This window comes from Ovis aries, chromosome 2, assembly GCF_016772045.2.
Source record: "Ovis aries strain OAR_USU_Benz2616 breed Rambouillet chromosome 2, ARS-UI_Ramb_v3.0, whole genome shotgun sequence".
Taxonomy (NCBI): domain Eukaryota; kingdom Metazoa; phylum Chordata; class Mammalia; order Artiodactyla; family Bovidae; genus Ovis; species Ovis aries.
Window position 1 is genome coordinate 18,158,842 of NC_056055.1, and position 14,211 is coordinate 18,173,052.

General features: G+C 42.1%; 1 protein-coding gene across 17 annotated transcripts in view; it reads left to right on the top strand.

Moving 5' to 3' along the window:
* Positions 1-14,211, top strand: part of ABCA1 (ATP binding cassette subfamily A member 1) — a 131,689-nt gene that overhangs the window by 56,527 nt on the left and 60,951 nt on the right. For all 17 annotated transcript variants that reach the window (XM_042242945.1, XM_060409000.1, XM_042242944.1 and 14 more), the window contains 2 exons: positions 4,378-4,499; positions 7,100-7,276. In XM_042242945.1, coding sequence (XP_042098879.1) covers positions 4,378-4,499; positions 7,100-7,276 — 299 coding nt within the window. The remainder of the gene's footprint in view (positions 1-4,377; positions 4,500-7,099; positions 7,277-14,211) is intronic.

Genomic DNA, 14,211 nt, shown 5'->3' on the forward strand with positions numbered 1-14,211 from the left:
AGTTGGCTTCCTTCGGCTCTGTCACCCAGAGCTCTGCTTTTTCTATTGATTTGCCTCTTCATCACCCTTATCATCCTTGGAAGTTCCTTGAGGGAAGTGTCTGTGTCCATACCTTTGCTCTATACATCATTGTGGTACACTGGTCAAGGTGAGTGAAGTAAACCCTTCTCAATAATCACAATACTATTATCATTTTTTGAGCAACTACCGTGAACCTCTTGCTCACTATTCGTGCATTAGCTAGTGTTAGTGAAAGTCGCTCAGTCATGTCCGATTCTTTGTGACCTCATGGACTGTAGCCCTCCAGGCTCCTCTGTCTATGGGATTCTCCAGGCAAGAATACTGGAGTGGGTTGCCATGTCCTCCTCCAGGGAATCTTCCCAACCCAAGAATCGAACCCAGGTCTCCTATATTGCAGGCGGATTCTTTACCATCTGAGCCACCAGGGAAGCATTCATGCATTACATGCCAACATCTCTAATCCTATTACCTTTGAAAAGTGGGTACTATTAACCCTTACCTTCTAGGTCAGAAATCTTGGGCTCTGGAAGGCAAAATGAATTTCTCAAAGCCATGCAATTCATAAACAGCAGAGTTCAGAATCAAAGTTAAGTTATTCTGTCCCCATACCCCTGAACTTTTCATTTCACTAATGTTTCCCAAACTTGGCTGGAATCATCATGGCAGATAAAATTCTGATGCCTGTGTCTTAGCCCCAAAAGTTCTAACCATGCAGAAGTTGTTAGGGGGTGTGGCCTGGGCCTTGGGATTTTTGCAAAGCCCCCTCAGGAGTTTCATGGGAACTGAGGTTGCAAAACAGTGCACACTGCACTGCCTTCCTCTGCCCATGCTGGCTGCAGCTTGGTGTTGGTGGCATGTAAATCTGAATCCACATGTGTGGTATCCATGTGACCAGAATGCAGGTTCTTCATATCCAGGGATCATTGGCATTCCCTGCTGCCACCCCATATGGCCACCTCACCACCCTGTGCATGGGCACTGCCAAAGGTTGCTGACTGTTTCATCAGCCTCTTGGCTCTTCTGCCTCATCCAGAGGATTCACTGAGAGGTGGTTGGGGTTTGATCACATCTAGATGTTCTCATCAGCGGAGCCTGTTGACTTAACTGAAACGTCGTGTAAACGCACTGTGCATGCCCCTTTGACTAAAGCATGTTGCTTGTGACCTAGACCCTCACATGTGCAGTGGGGTCAGCCTTCCACCCTGTAGCAGCCTTGCTCTGGAGGAAGAAGGTTGTTCTGAATTTGCCTAGCACAGGGTCGATTCCTGCTCTGGCTTTTCACTCTCAGGAGTGGCCTGCCTGGTCACAGACCAGGTGAGCTCATGTGCATATTCTGTTCTGCCTGGGTCTCAGGGAAGTTTTTTTTTTTTCCCCCTCCCCTCCCTTTACAGATGAGGCAGTGGAGACACAGCTAGGTGAGATGACCTGGCAAGTAAATGGATACAGAGCCCAAGTTTTCTCACCCCTCGGTGTGGTAGTTTTGTCATTGTTCCACAACAGTCCGTGTCAGGCTTTCCAGGTCAGACTGCAGTTGAAGCCACTAACTTTCCTGTCTTCTTCCTGTTTACCCCTACCTTTGGGATACTGGGACATCTAGGGTGTCACTTTGTGTCTCTGGGAATACAATTCTAGTGACCAGGGGTCCTGTTTATCTTGGGGTGCAGCCTGGGGGTCGTCCCAATATCTGCGAGCCATTCTTGAGCCTGTACAGCTGAAAGGAAATCTTCTTTGATGCTCCTCAGATACTTCTGAGATCTTCCCAGCCCTGATCCCATCTCCTGGTACTTATTTCCCAGTCACCATTCATTGATCAGTAATTCTTTGCCTGATCTGGGCACTGGGATGCGAAGATAAAAGACATATTCTGTGTCTCAGAGGCATAGTTTAAGGGAAAGTGAAAGTGAAATCGTCTGTCTACAATACGGGAGAACTGGGTTCGATCCCTGGGTCGGGAAGATCCCCTGGAGAAGGAAATGGCAATCCAATCCACTCCAGTACTATTGCCTGGAAAATCCCATGGACAGAGGAACCTGGTAGGCTACAGTCCATGGGGTCGCAAAGAGTCAGACATGACTGAGCGACTTCACTTTCACTTTCAAAAGGATGGTCCTCAGAACCCTTGCATTAGAAATACAGAAGATGCTTATTAAAACGTAGATTCTTAGGCCCCACTCTAGAGCTACTATTTCAGGATCTCTGGGAATCCAGCCCAAGAAATTACATTTTAGCATGTCCCTAGGTGAATCTTCAATGCTCTGAGGTTTGGCAGCTACAGAAGTGAATGAGATGGTATGAAGACAGTATCGTATGTGATGGGGAGCACCAGGCAGGTGGCAGCCTGCAGGAGCACCTTTTCTCAGGAGGGACACTCACTCGGCCAGGACCACTTCTTAAAATGTGTCATGGGAAATAATTGCTGCTGCTGCTAAGTTGCTTCAGTCATGTCTGACTCTGTGCGACCCCATAGATGGCAGCCCACTAGGCTCCTCTGTCCCTGGGATTCTCCAGGCAAGAATACTGGAGTGGGTTGCCATTTCCTTCTCCAATGCATGAAAGTGAAAAGTCAAAGTGAAGTCACTCAGTCGTGCACGACTCTTAGTGACCCCATGGACTACAGCCTACCAGGCTCCTCCATCCATGGGATTTTCCAGGCAAGAGTACTAGAGTGGGGTGCCATTGCCTTCTCTGGGGGAATAACTGGGAGTTAGCCAAATAAGGTGTAGCCAGAGAACTGTTTCTCTAGAGATGTGAGTCATGCTCAGTGTGCCCTTCTGTGGTGGTGGTTTAGTTGCTAAATCATGTCCAGCTCTTGTAACCCCATGGACTGTAGCCCACCAGGCTCCTCTGTCCATGGGATTTCCCAGGCAACAATACTGGAATGAGTTGCCATTTCCTTCTCTAGGGGATCTTCCTGACCCAGGGATTGAACCTGGGTCTCTTGCGTTGCAGGCAGATTCTTTACCAACTGAGATCATTAAAAGTTTACTTTAGCAGAACATGCCTGAATCAGACAGCACTGATGAAAGTCTGGCTGGGTTTTGAGACCTCCTCCTACTTTATCTCTGCACATCACCCCCTTAGCTCCCAGGATTAACTCCTGTTCTCTTTTTAAGCCTCACCTCACAGCCCCGTTTTCAGATCAGACACCTATTTCTCATCAGTTAAGTGATTTGAGTTTGCTAGGTTTGCCCCCTAGAGGTCGGTTCATGCCAGGGCCTGTGGGCTGCAGTCTCTCAGTGATGTCTGGCCAGTCATCAGGTCTTGATGAGCTGGCCTTCTCTTTATTGAATGAAGTTGGGTTATTATGAGAGAGGGGCAGAAGGAGAAGTGGACACTCAAATGAAATATGGAAGAGAAAATGAGAGCATTCCAGTAAGGGGGACCCACAAAGCATCTGGTCACCTCACTGTTTGGAGATAAAGAAGCTGAAATTCGGAAAGATGATATGAAATATCCAACTGATACCACTTAGGCACAGCCTCCAACTCTAGGGACTAAAATTGGATTTCTGGCTAGTGCTTTTTCTGCTTCACTACACTGGATTGGAACCTTTTCTAAATGTACCTGGAGGGCTTATTATTTAAAGTGATTCTGTAGGAAACCCTGCAGCAATACAATCATTTAGTAGTGTTGATTTTTAAAATGTGTGCATGCATATTTTCTTAAAGCAGGGGCCGGCCTGGGTGTGGGAGCTCTGTAATCACGTGTTCCACGTCTGGAACTAAATGAAGTCAGGCCTGTGAAAGCACTTTGATATGCATAATTCTCTGCACCCGTGGTTCTCTAAAGGTGGGCGTGGTTCTCTAAAGGTGGGCCCCAGACCAGCAGGTGACAGCATCGTCTGGAAGCTTGTTAGAAATGCAAATTATCCAGCTTCACCCCAGGCTGCTGAATCAGAAACTCTGGGGGGCAGGGGACCAGTTTTCACAAGCCCTGCAGGTGATTCTGATGCCTCTTCAAGTTTCAGAACCACTGTTTTGCATCAAGAAGAAATCAGCCCTTTGGGCTTATGGGAATAAGGTTTTAAGTATCTCTGAGTTTAGCTGTCTGAGATGGCATTGGGGAGATAGGAGCTGTGGGGTCAGGGTCACAAATCTCAGATTTGTTTACTTATTCTTGGAAAAGGGAGAAAAGGCTGTGTGTGTGTATGTGTACAGTAGTGTCGCTCTTCACAGCTTCAGAAAGCACTCTTTTCATGTCTCTGCTGTTAAGGCAAAACTCCCTGAACCTCACTTCTCTGTGTGCTCAGTTGCTTTAAAATGAGGCAGTCAATATTAGGATATTTTGCTCCATTGTGCTTTTTTTTTTCTTTTTAGTTACTCATGAAATGAAAATGAAACACTCTTTCTCCTGCAGGCTTGAAACTTCAGGACTTCCTGGTAGACAATGAAACCTTCTCTGGATTCCTGCATCACAACCTCTCTCTGCCAAGGCCAACTGTGGACAAGATGCTGGGGGCTGATGTCAGTCTCCGCAAGGTAAGCTGCGATCTTCACCTTCCCTGGTGGGGCTCGTGGCAATGACATTATACGAGAGCACCTGGAAGGAAGTGAATAAACTCCTGTCTTTGTAATGGTGCTGAAGGAGGTTGGCGGCTCCAATGCCATATCACCTATTTTTACCTCCCTTCTCAGGCTGGCCCTGCCACACCATCCAGAGAGTGGAAGGTGCAACCTCATGTCATGGGCCAACTAGTTGAAATAAAACTGATTTCCTGCTTGTCAATTGGCATGTATTGATTTTGTTTTTTTATTTTGTTTGTGAAAGTCGCTCAGTTGTGTCCGACTCTTTGAGACCCCATGGAATACAGTCCATGGAATTCTCTAGGCTGGAATACTGGAGTGGGTAGCCTTTCCCTTCTCCAGGGGATCTTCCCAACCCAGGGATCGAACCCAGGTCTCCTGCAGGTGGATTCTTCACCAGCTGAGCCACAAGGGAAGCCCAGGCATGTGTTGATAACGTCTTCCTAAAGGGGAGATGAATTTAAGATGAATTAAGCATTAAAAAAAAAAAAATCTCACAGTTCTGAAACAATAACTTGGGTTGAGGATTCTTACCTAAAGTGTCTCGTCTATAAAATCTAAAACATTTTTAAAATGTAGTGCTTTCTTTTTTAAAATTAAAAATTTATTTCTTTTTAATTGGAGGATAACTCTACAATATTGTGTTGGTTTCTGCCGTATATCAACATGAATCCGCCATAGGTATACATATGTCCCCTCCCTCTTGAACCTCCTTCCTACCTCCCACTCCTTCCCACCCATCTATGTTGCCACAGAGCACCAGATTTGAGCTCCCTGCATCAGAATAGCAAATCCCCACTGGCTATCTATTTGTAATGTTTCTTTTAAAGATAGATGAGAAAGATATCTAGAAAATATAGAATATAAATAATAAGTAAATAGAAATTAAATAAAAATAAGTAAAAATATTTAAAATTTAAAAAATAAATAGAAAGATATCTGTTATTAAGGAGAATATGCTTAATTTTTTTAAAAATTTATAATCAGGAAGTAATATTAGTGTTTAGTAACATTTTAACCTTAGATTTTAAAGAACTTTCCTCTAGCATTGTTAGATAATCATCTGGCTCCTATGCAGTGGGCAGCAGGCCCAGATTGCATAGTTATTGATTTCCAGAGGACCTTCTCAAGTTTATTCTGTGGTAGAAAGGGGAACTGCTTCCTTACCCTGTCTCATGTTTATATACTAGCTTGACTTTGCCATAAGCAGAAGTAGTGGAACTGTTTATGCCCCAAAATAAAATCTTTGGTTTACATGATATAGAATTTTTAAAATTAGAAAAATGTTCTTATTGCTTGCCCTTATGAAACTAGGAAAATATGCCTGTGTTTACCAATTCTGCGGTTGGGAGATGGGCCAAAGGCAGCAGGCTTATAAAAATCATTAGCATGATTTCCATTGCCCCCTGCCAATTTCTTATCACATCCCACCAGTTTAAAATAAGGGGCATCCTAAATATGGAAGTGGTCCTTGCAAGGTAATTAGTCTCTGTAGTCACCGTTATCACTGTCTTAAACACAAATACTAAAGGTCAGCTAGCAGCAAGGGCTAGTCAGAGAAAAGAGGAAAAGCAAAGTGTACTTGAGTATTTGGCAGTAGGTGGGAACTTAATGGAAACCATGACAGACCAAGTGCTCTGCAGTGTTGGAGAGCTGCATGGGTCCTGAGAAGCTTCTGGTCCATCACTCCCAGGAGGTTGTACCACGAGCAGGTCAGGCTGCCTTAATTGAAACAAACAGAGCATGTTGTAACAGAGTAATAAAGTCTGAATCGTTCATTCATTCGTTCCACAAATGTTTATTGTCCACATGTTCCAGCACTGAGGACACAAAAGGAACATGAAAAAACAAGGTCTCTCATCTTATTGAACTTTTGCCTAATGGACAGTAAGGGCCATATGTGAAGAAGTGTTAGATCCAGTAAAGCTAGTTACGTAAGATATGGCCAAGGAGAAGTTCTTTGCTATAATGTGTAGGCCAGTTCTAAGTCATTCTTATCTGTCAATGAGATAAGAGGATTGACTTTCTAGTACTCTGCTTTGACACAAGTAAAAGGAAGAGTTCCACATTCTGAAATTGTTTGAACATAGTTATATGCATTAGTTAAATATCTTTATCTACAAATAAATAGTATAAATACGTTTTCCCCCACGATTTAGTCCAACCCCAGTTTAAAATAATCATCTATTTCAAAATAATGAGAACTTTCTATTTTCTCTAACGAGTGGTTTTGGGAGTTCAGACTCCAGATTCCTATTTGCTGAGTCATGTGTCCCACTTTTGAGAAAAAGAATTAGACTCAGGATTTCCCTTCCCAAGGAGAAGAGTGTGGAGGTGATGAGTCAAATGCCACATTCTGGTTTTGAATGTCCTGTAGCATCATGCCTTGCTTTATCCTGAAGTTCAGTAGAGACCCAGTGCTCTGGACAGGGTATAGTAGTGTCCATTCCTCAAAGCGATATTGATATTAAGTGTCCCCAAGAGGCTTCAAGGACCCTGCTTCCCATCTGTGTAATCTAGTTTTACTTCTCTCTCTTTGCATGAAATGTTTATAGGTATTTTTGCAAGGCTACCAGTTACATTTGACCAGTCTGTGCAATGGATCAAAATTGGGAGAGGTGATTCGACTTGGTGACCAAGAAGTTTCTAGGTTTTGCAGCCTGCCAAGGGAGAAACTGAACACAGCAGAGCAGGTGCTTCGTTCCAACTTGGATATCCTGAAGCCAATCGTGGTGAGTAGGCTTGCTGTGTAGGGAAGCTTTTAGGATGTGACATTTTTCCCTGGACAGCATGACTCTATTTTTGTAGAAACATAGGGTTGGCTGGGAGTTGGCGATGTGATTGGCTCAGATTCCGAGCCATCTCCCCAAGAGTCAGTAAGGGAAGAGTGAGTTGGGTGTGGCTCTGAGTCCAAATCTGTTTCAGAGAAGACCTACTTTCTTTATAGTTTTTAATGTTGTAAAGGTTCATCTGAAGAAGGAATTCTCTAGATTAAAAAAAAAAGTCTCAAAACCATTAATGGGAAGATGGATGTCCATTTTAAAAAGCGTATCAGAAAGGAAACACTGAGATGTCTCAGTGGGAAAACCCTGGGATTGAATGGGAGCGTATGCAATAATTAACTTAAAAAATGACAAAATTGCTTTCAGAGGTTAAAAAATACCAACGAAGTCTGATTATCAGTTGGGAATCACTCGTTCAAAGGAGCAGTCCATGAGAATACACATTCATTTCTAGTCCAAAAATAGGACTAAGTCTGAGCATTCTGGTTGTCAGTGCTGTGCCTAGTTCCAGAATAAGTATCTTTCTTTAGGTTTTCTGGGAGCTCTGGTAAAATGCCTTGTGAACAACATCCTTTAGCATCCATCCAGCGTTCAGGTTTCCTGCTTACCAGACAGCTCCCTGATTGTCAGTAGGCTCTTTTAAAACCAGGGGAAAAGCCCTGGAAGAAGAACATGCCTGGAAAGAGAACTTCCTCGTTCTAATAGAAAGAGATTGGAAATTTCTGGGACTTTGCACACCATAATTTCTCTAGAGAAAGATGGGCCCTCCTGGGGTATTAAGAAGGTTCGGTTTCTAGACCCTGTACCTGGATCATCTCCTAGAATGTTCCTTAGAAACACATCCCAGAGTTTACACTCTTGACTGGCCATTGAAGAGTCCTTGGATCCTGCTTGATTCTCTGCCTGAAGTGAAGGGAGTAGTAAAATGGAATTCTGCTGCTTGCCTGGCAGGTTTTATTGTGGCCCCCATCAGTGTGAAGGGCTTAGCCTCAATGCTTAAGATCTGTTTTTGTTCTCTTCCAGAAATAGTATTTTCTATTTCAACGTTTTAAAAAATTTACTGAGTTGTTTTTTTCTAGTGGTCTGTGATTCTGTAGTATAATTTACAGAGATGTTTGCAGCCCCAGATAACTGGCCTAGTTGGATAAGCTCACCTGTGAAGACACTTGCAGCCTGTTGGCACTTTCTGCATCATGAGTCAGAGTCAAAGGTTGTTGCAAATACTAGCTCATTTCCTTGGACTATTTTGGTTGTTTTGCTTTGCTTCGCTACAAGACAGAAATGTTCACCCTTTCAGCTGGGATGATTTGAACTTTGGAAAGATGGGTGTTTTTAGAAGACAGAATAAATTTACTCTGGTGCCCATTCATTGTTTCATTTCTGTTTACTCATTAAACACCTATTGTATGCACAGCCCAGTAAAATCCCTCCAATTATGTAATTTCTGAATTACACTCTAAGTAGAAAGACAGCAAAGCCTTCATAATCTGACAGTCAATAGCTTAGGGTTTGACTTGAAAAATCTCTCCCTAGTTGGGAAAATTAGTGTGATTGGGAGTGTGGAAATGTACTGTCAGAACTGTCAGCTGCTTCACAGCCCATCCTGTCGTGTTGTGGTGGAGCCTTGTAGACCAGTTGGTTCATGGCAGGTGTTGATTAGGGTGGCTGCCATATGCTTCCTTCACATCTCTTGGGCATAGGAGCATTTCAGGTTCTGCTCCTGCCTGTCAGCTGTTATTGTGAGATCTCTCTTCCTAAAATCAGAAAATGGGGCTCTTGAATCAGAACATGGTGAGTGGCCAGGATGGCTCTGTGTAAAGATGTTTTAGGAGATACCATTGGGGATGAAATGACTTCCAAACATTTTGAAATGTGACTCTTAAAGCAGTGCCTTAATTGGAGCACTGGGATTGATATTTGATTTATATTAAGCAGCCTTTTGCTTTAGCCATTTGGTTGGAATTTTGGTATTGGTGATGGCAGATGGGTGTGCTGTGAGACCTGCTTGTACACAGGCAGTTAATTGTGCCAAGAAATACAACAGGAGCAGCAACCAACATTAGGGGGTGGGAGAGACAGAAACTGTTCTGTCAATATATATTTCTGCACCAAAAGTGGGTTTCGAGGAGAGACATGCTTTGAAACATTTCTGCTCTTTCTCTCTTTTTCTTGGTGTGGCTGTTTCTCTGTTTTTCAGTCAAGATATTCTGATTCTTTCTCCTGGGTCTTCTTCAGTCCTCTGATGACCACTTGGACCACAGTATTTTGACAACAGTGGGGAAGTGTGGCAGAGTAGAAAGGGTGTAGGCTTGGGGTCAGCTGTTTCTGGGTTCAAATACTACCTCAGCATTTTACCAGTTGTGCTACCTTAGATAAATTAAGCCTCAGTTTCCTATTCTTTCACATAGTGATAATGTAGTTTGCCCTTTGCTGTGATTATTGCTCACATATATGAAAAGCCTGGCATAGGGCCACTACACATTAGATGCTCAATAAAAAGAAGTTAATAATTTAATTTATGTGAGTGATATAAATTATGTGCTTGAAAACAGTGGCTGGTAATGTAGACATTTTCTTCTATAAATCAGTGCTAGGAATCAGTCATTAATGTTCATTACTTTTTACATCTGGATACCACCCTTATGGCAGAAAGCAAAGAAGAACTAAAGAGCCTCTTGCGAAAAGTGAAAGAGGAGAGTGAAAAAGTTGGCTTAAAACTCAACATTCAAAAAACGAAGATCATGGCATCTAGTCTCATCACTTCATGGCAAATAGATGGGGAAACAATGAGAGAATTTATTTTGGGGGGCTCCAGAATCACTGCAGATGGTGACTGCAGCCATGAAATTAAAAGATGCTTGCTCCTTGGAAGAAAAGCTATGACAAACCTAGACAGCATATTAAAAAGCAGAGACATTACTTTGCTGACAAAGTACATCTAGTCAAAGCTATGGTTTTTCCAGTAGTCATGTATAGATGGATGTGAGAGTTGGACTACAAAGAAAGCTGATCACCGAAGAATTGATGCTTTTGAACTGTGGTGTTGGAGAAGACTCTTGAGAGTCCCTTGGACTGCAAGGAGATCGAACTAGTCAATCCTAAGGGAAATCAGCCTTGAATATTCATTGGAAGGACTGATGTTGAAGCAGAAACTCCAATACGTTGGCCACCTGATATAAAGAACTGACTCACTGGAAAAGACCTGATGCTAGGCAAGACTGAAGGTGGGAGGAGAAGGGGACGACAGGATGAGATGGTTGGATGGCATCACCGACTTGATGGACAAGAGTTTGAGCAAGCTTGGGGAGTTGGTGATGGACAGGGAAGCCTGGAGTTCTGCAGTCCACGGGGTTGCAAAGAGTCGGACATGACTGAATGACTGCACTGAATTGAAAGTGCATTTTATTGTATGATATAACTGATTGACATATTCTATAGATTAACATGTGGACAGCTTCAGGGAGAGTGTTCATTCTGCCATAACTGCCTTTGGATTGGAACATACATTGGAACAATATTTCATTAAGTCTTTGAAGTGTTTCTTCAGTGCCCTTGGCTTTTTTTATCAGTCCTATTCCAGCCCTGTGTACTTTCTTGCTTGTATTCTGAGAGTGACTCTAAGGCACAGTAAACACTACTCATTAAAGTTTGTCATGCATAACCAAATAGAACGATAACTTTGGGAAGCAGAGCATCTCTAAACAAGGCATGAGATATTCATCAACAAAACTAACACATAATTACTGTCTGTCTGCTTTGTACCAGTTACTGGTTGAAGGCATTGAAGTTTCAGCCATGAACAAGACAGACAAGGTCCACATGGTACTTTCATTCCAGTGAACACTGAGAACCGACTTTAAGGCTGAGATTGGGAATTTGAGGAATTTTTCACAGGTTCTGGGTTCTGTAAAGTGAGGGCTGCCCTTCCCAGCAGCTCCCTAACAACAGCTTGTTCAATGTGGAACACCGTGATCCCCAGTGAAAGTCTGTGTCGTTACGTACACTTGGGCTCTAGTCCTGTCTCAGTGATGTGAAGATGGTGTCTGATCCTTGTGGCAAGGGAAATGGTATCTGATTTGAGTTAGCAAGGACAGGCATACAGACTGACCTTTATTGCAGTAACAACTTAGACACTGCACAACTATGTGACTAGATTGTCTTGACTTCTGGTGGGACCTTCATCCGAAAACAGAAAGCTCTGTCTCCATGGAACAAAGTGTTCTGTTTCTGTATCTTCTGATGTATGTAGTCCGCTCTTGCAAAGGTGGAACTCTGTTCATGGGACAAAGGAGGTAAGGTAAGTGGTGCCCTGAAGTGCCCAGAGGACTAGTGCCCAAGTGACCAGCTGGACTGTGCAGGGACAGAAAGAGCAGGCATAAGAGGAGTGGACAGTCATTCTTATCTTGAAGGGTTTTTGTTTAGCGTCTTCTTGACCCTTTGATAAGGACTCAGCTTGGCTCATAGCTTTTGGGGATTAGGTATTTCTCAGTTTGTCACATGCAGTGACAATGTTTTGCAGGAAAAAACACTTGGTTTTCCCTCTCCTCCTGTCTGAAACACAGACTCTTGTGGGAAGTATCAGGTTTTGTTTGGTTTTGTACAGTTTTACTGCCCACCTGTTTACAACATGTGCTTTTGCCTGGCAAGCAATTGCAATTGCTATCATTTGGTAAATTGTAGAATGACACGTCTCAGGGATTTACTGTGTTAGACTCTGTTCACCTAATTCGTGGAAGAACAGGGGAAACACAGAACTGGGGATAAATTACTGAACTAAGCAGTGTGTTACTATGACTCAACTCCAAATAGACAGATGTTTTTGCCTCAAACATACTATTTTTTCCTTGAAATAATATAATTAGTTTACTTGAAATAGTATAATTTTTTTCTTGCCATGTCTAAGATAAAGGCTTGATTTTTGATCCTGAATTATGTGGTAGTAGGTATATTTAACTATGTTTAGAAATAGCAAAAATGAAATATTTTAATGTATAATTCACATATAATTTAAAATTTAATATTTAAGTTGTTGAATTGCTTTTAAAAGATTAGTACTGTCCTTAGACATGAGTTATAATTCCCTACTTCAATAAAAATTATTAAAATGTTCCTCAAAGTACAATTGTTATTGTCATGTGAATGACTGCAAAGAGACAGTAATTGCTTTGGGTGATGATAGTCTTTGTACCTGGTATGTGGCTTACTTATTTTCAATTGGAAGTAAAACATATAAATCCTAGCCCTGAGTTGGCTTTTCTGAATATGGGCAATGTGAAGCAGAAATTGTAGTCTGCTTTATAAGAGTATTTCAGGGAAGTTTGAAATGTACAATGCACACATTAAAACATGCATTTGCAAGGAGAAAACAAAATTGTGTCTTATATTGAGAATACTATTCAAATATATGTACAAGCATGTCTCATTGTAGTAGTGGAGTCCCTGCAAAATTTTGAGTGTGGATAAGATTTTTTTAAGCTTAAAAGGATTTCCAGTTACATTTTAATTTCACAGATACTCTGTCTTGTATTTCTATCTGGCTACCACTTCTAATGTATTAATAGTCATCTCTCCCACTTGTCCCTTTGTATAGCTATTATCTATAAACAAACCCTTCATTTTTTCAGGAAATCCTCACACAGCAGGTCAGGGAGGCAGTGGTAAACAAGGTATAGATCTGTGTTCCCTGCTGTTGGGGAGAGGAGGGACAAAGAAAGTAAAGAGATGCTATTCAGAGTGTTAGCCTCTCTGCTGGGTGCTGTGCATCAGGAGACCTCTGATGGGGTGTCCTAACCTAGTCTTTGAGGATTAGGAAAGAAACATCCTCTAAGTTGGAACCGAAAGAATAGAGGTTAGCCAGGTAAAGACAGAAGAATTTTCCATGCAGAGGACATGATGTATGCATGGGGCTCCGAGGAAAGAGGCAAGAGAAGGTGGCATTTAGAGGAACTGTGCATGACTGAGTAGGTCAGAATGGATCAGATGTAGCTACGGGGAGTTTGATGGGGAGAGGAATGGTAAGACATGACACTACAAAGGTGCAGAGGGAAATGTTCATTTAGCCTTTGTAGGCTATTGGGCCTCATCCTTGGAGCAAGGGGAGCCACCTTAAGGCTGCAGATGTGAGTGACTTGATGAGGTGAATATGAAACAGAGTATGTTTGTGAATTTGAATGATCTTTGAAGCAGGACTCACACCAGTCCATTTCTCGCCCTCCTGATGTGGTCTTTCCTTTGCTTTTTACTTTTCTTCCACATTTCTTGGGTGCCTAGTTATTATGTGCCAGGAACTGTGCTGGACAGTGAGTTGAAATAAAACACCAACTCAGAAATTAAAATCGAATCGACTTTGATAAGTTATTGCTTTTGTTTTTAAAAAAAAAATTCAGTCTCTTACAATTTAAACTAAATTTTTGGTGGGGCACATGCTGCAGCATACACAGAAATAGAAATATAATGTTGAACACATGAAATTCATATAATGTTATAAACCGTTGTTACTTCAATTTTAGAAAAGAAAAAGAGAATTCATGTGGAAGGAAAAACTTAAGGAGGATAAAAAGAATATAAAGAAGTCATCTATTAGGCCCAGAAAGGATGGCATAATGGCTTTTATCATTATGGAGCCAGTGCTCCAGAATGTCATGGTTTTAGGAAATGTTGCAGTGTTGTGATTAACATATATTACCGAAATGGGTAAGGGCTTTGAGTAATATAATATTCATTTGTCTGTTCTTCTTATAATGCTAGTATAGTATTTAGTTATGATCTTAAAATATTGAATAATACATGAATTCCTGTTAGCTTAACACAGAATGTATAGTCTCCACTGAAGATTTAATTTTCCCCTTTATCCCTGTCTTCCTTCATACAAGAAAATCTTGCCT